This window comes from Cydia splendana, chromosome Z (assembly GCF_910591565.1).
Source record: "Cydia splendana chromosome Z, ilCydSple1.2, whole genome shotgun sequence".
NCBI lineage: Eukaryota > Metazoa > Arthropoda > Insecta > Lepidoptera > Tortricidae > Cydia > Cydia splendana.
The window spans coordinates 19754723-19757538 of NC_085987.1; the positions used below are offsets into that span (position 1 = coordinate 19754723).

Below are 2816 nucleotides of genomic sequence, written 5' to 3' on the forward strand. Positions count from 1 at the left end.
CTATCATCTGAGAAAGTATTAGTCGGGAGGCGATGACTGAAACAAAAAAAAATTTTTATATGTTCATGTGATTAGCTGACGGTCTTAACAACGCGATACAACCGGCTGACTATTTTTTTAATTCATGATAGCATCTAAACTATTATCTAGGGTTTGCAATCCGGATCCGAAATGTATGAAATTATCCGGATCTGGATCCGGATCCGCGGATATTCCCATACATTTCGGATCCGTCGTGCAAACCCTACTATCACAAGTATCAACCTGGAAGCGATGACTGGCGATATATGTTCCTGGCTCGCAGTCCAATAGGTACTTACATATAAAGCGCGCGGTTGTTTTATGCGATAAACGCAACAACAACTGGTACTAGAACAGTAGATTACTGATTAGGTTAGGTTAGAACTGCGACCGTTACAGAAATTAACTGCTGCTAGAAAAGTGGGTTAGGTTAGGTTATATGATATCTTATAACTGTGGCGTTTACAGAAATCAATTTATTTTTAATAACTGATACGCAAAGGGTAGGTTAGGTTGGTTATACATATGCTGTTCAACTGATTTTTCAGCTAACCAAGTTTTGCGGATCAGTTTAATTGTAATCCATAATGAAATAATTCGCTTACCCACTGACTGCTTAACAAAATTTGATTAATGGTGGATCGCTTATTGCCGCTCAAATAATTTGCTAATTAAATAAATTTAAAGCAGCTCAGTATGACATTAATTGCGAACTGGTTTAGAAATACTTGCTTACCATAAGTTGCTGACCAAGTATCAATTTCGGCTGACCAAATATATATTTTTATTCATCAAAATAGTATAGTTGAATTATCGAGAAGATGGAATTGCATTTGTAGTGGTTGTATGCTGATAGTACAAGAAAATAGAAAATTCAAATATAGAATGCCTGTAAACAAACAATACTACTAGGTACATATGCAATTCCACGCTCTCGATGATTCAACTATAATATTCTGCAGATCGATTAAAGTTATAAAAAAAATGCTTAGAGAATGTTAATAATGAATGTTTGTTTATTGAAGCGTTGATAATATTGGAAAAAATACCATTTCGGTATTGCAAACCATAGCAAAAACTTTGCATTTAATGTCGTCTAAATTATATTCTCTCGATTCTTCAGTTTCATGATAGAGCGCTGTGGCATATATGTTTATGTTTGATGATTGAAATGGTAACTCGAAAAAATTATATTTATTTTTTATATTTCTGCCGAACACTTTTATTTTTCCTTCTACACAAGTAGCGTATTCCATTTCTGTTAAGTTTTTGTCAGTAGTCAAAAACCACTTGTCCTTATTGTTTTTAGATATCGAATATTTTTTGCTAATTCTGACTGTCTTAAAAACTTTTTCACCAGTTTCCAGTAAAATTTCGTTTTTGAGAGCGGGATCTGATTGTTTGCAAGTAGAGTCTATATTCAATTTCGACAGTTCTTGTATGCGATTTGCTACTTGCGCCAATGGTTGATCACCCTTTCGTAACTGGTTTTTAATTCTGTAAAGCATACCTTCAAAAGGATAGGCGCTAAGAGAAGGTAGAGACCCGAACTTCATAACGTCATTCACAACATGGCATACGTTGTGAATATTGCTGCTCACAACATCTTGGCCGTAGATTTCTGCAAATCTTGCGATATAATCAACATACAGTTTTTGACTTATATGTCGGTAGGGGCTGTACACATCTGTGTAACAAATTGTGGTAGCACAGAACAATGTTAAGAAATGTTGATATACTTCCAAAGGTAAATGTTCTTTTAGTATTACTGGTCCGTAGTAGAGTAAAAAATTCTTGAACTCTGTACCTTTCCAAAAGTGAAGAGAATCTAATTCCCTCAATCTTCCTTGGTGGACTTCAGATGGTGTGGTTGCCTTGATTTGCATGAGCTTTCTTGAAACATTTTGTATTTCTCTTGCCGACCATTTTGTTTCAAAATTGAAACTGCCACTTGTCCATCCTAACAAACATTTCTTCATTACGCCTAAATCTAATAAATGAAGAGTATCAGCTATCGTGAAATCGTTAACAAGGTCTATTGGTAAATTTTCTATTGCACTTCTTTCCTTGTGGTGATCTGGATCCAAGCGATTTCTAAACGAGTGATCGGTGCGCAAAGGCATATCCGTTCTAGGAAAACTCATATGATGTCCTCGTCTATCGTAATCTCCGATAACTGTACATTTCATGCAACCATGATAACTATTAAAGCCTACAGTGCCTGCAATAAATAAACATTGGTAAATCAAATTTGCACCGTTGTTCAGGTAATTATTAGGTACAATCGGGGACATTTGCGGTGAACCACTTCAGAAAATCGATCCTTACGATCGAGCTAAGCTCCGCCTCCCATAGAGTTAACCAATTATGATGCATTTCGGATTCTTTATCTAAATAATGAAAAGGGTAAAAAGTAAAAACAGGTAATAAGACAAACGTTTCGGTTGTTGTTTAGGCTAAGCATCGGTTCCCCATAAAGAAAACCAATTAGGATGCATTTTGAATTTCTTATCTTAATTTGCAAATGCCGGCCGTCGCAAAGACAATGCCGTTCATTATAAACTTTACCTGAGCTAACCTTTTTTTTTCAACACGCAATTTTTAAGTGCCATGTTATTGGTCATCACTTTTATGATATCGCCTGACCGTCTGCAAGAAGTTTAAACGATTTTTGCCCTTAAAGTGGTTCACCGTCAATGTCCTCGATTGTACGTAAAAGCTAAATAACTTACGAGAAGAAGAAGACTCTACTCTAAAATCACGAGGACTATAGATGTAAAAAGGAAAGTCAGTAT

The 2816-nt window shown here is 35.6% G+C and overlaps 1 protein-coding gene across 1 annotated transcript; it reads right to left on the bottom strand.

The window, feature by feature from the left end:
* Positions 1-992: 992 nt before the first annotated feature.
* Positions 993-2144, bottom strand: LOC134805065 (uncharacterized). The gene has a single exon (XM_063778351.1). It carries the CDS (start codon positions 2142-2144, stop codon positions 1038-1040), a length of 1107 nt encoding a protein of 368 aa, XP_063634421.1. The 3' UTR covers positions 993-1037.
* Positions 2145-2816: the final 672 nt, after the last annotated feature.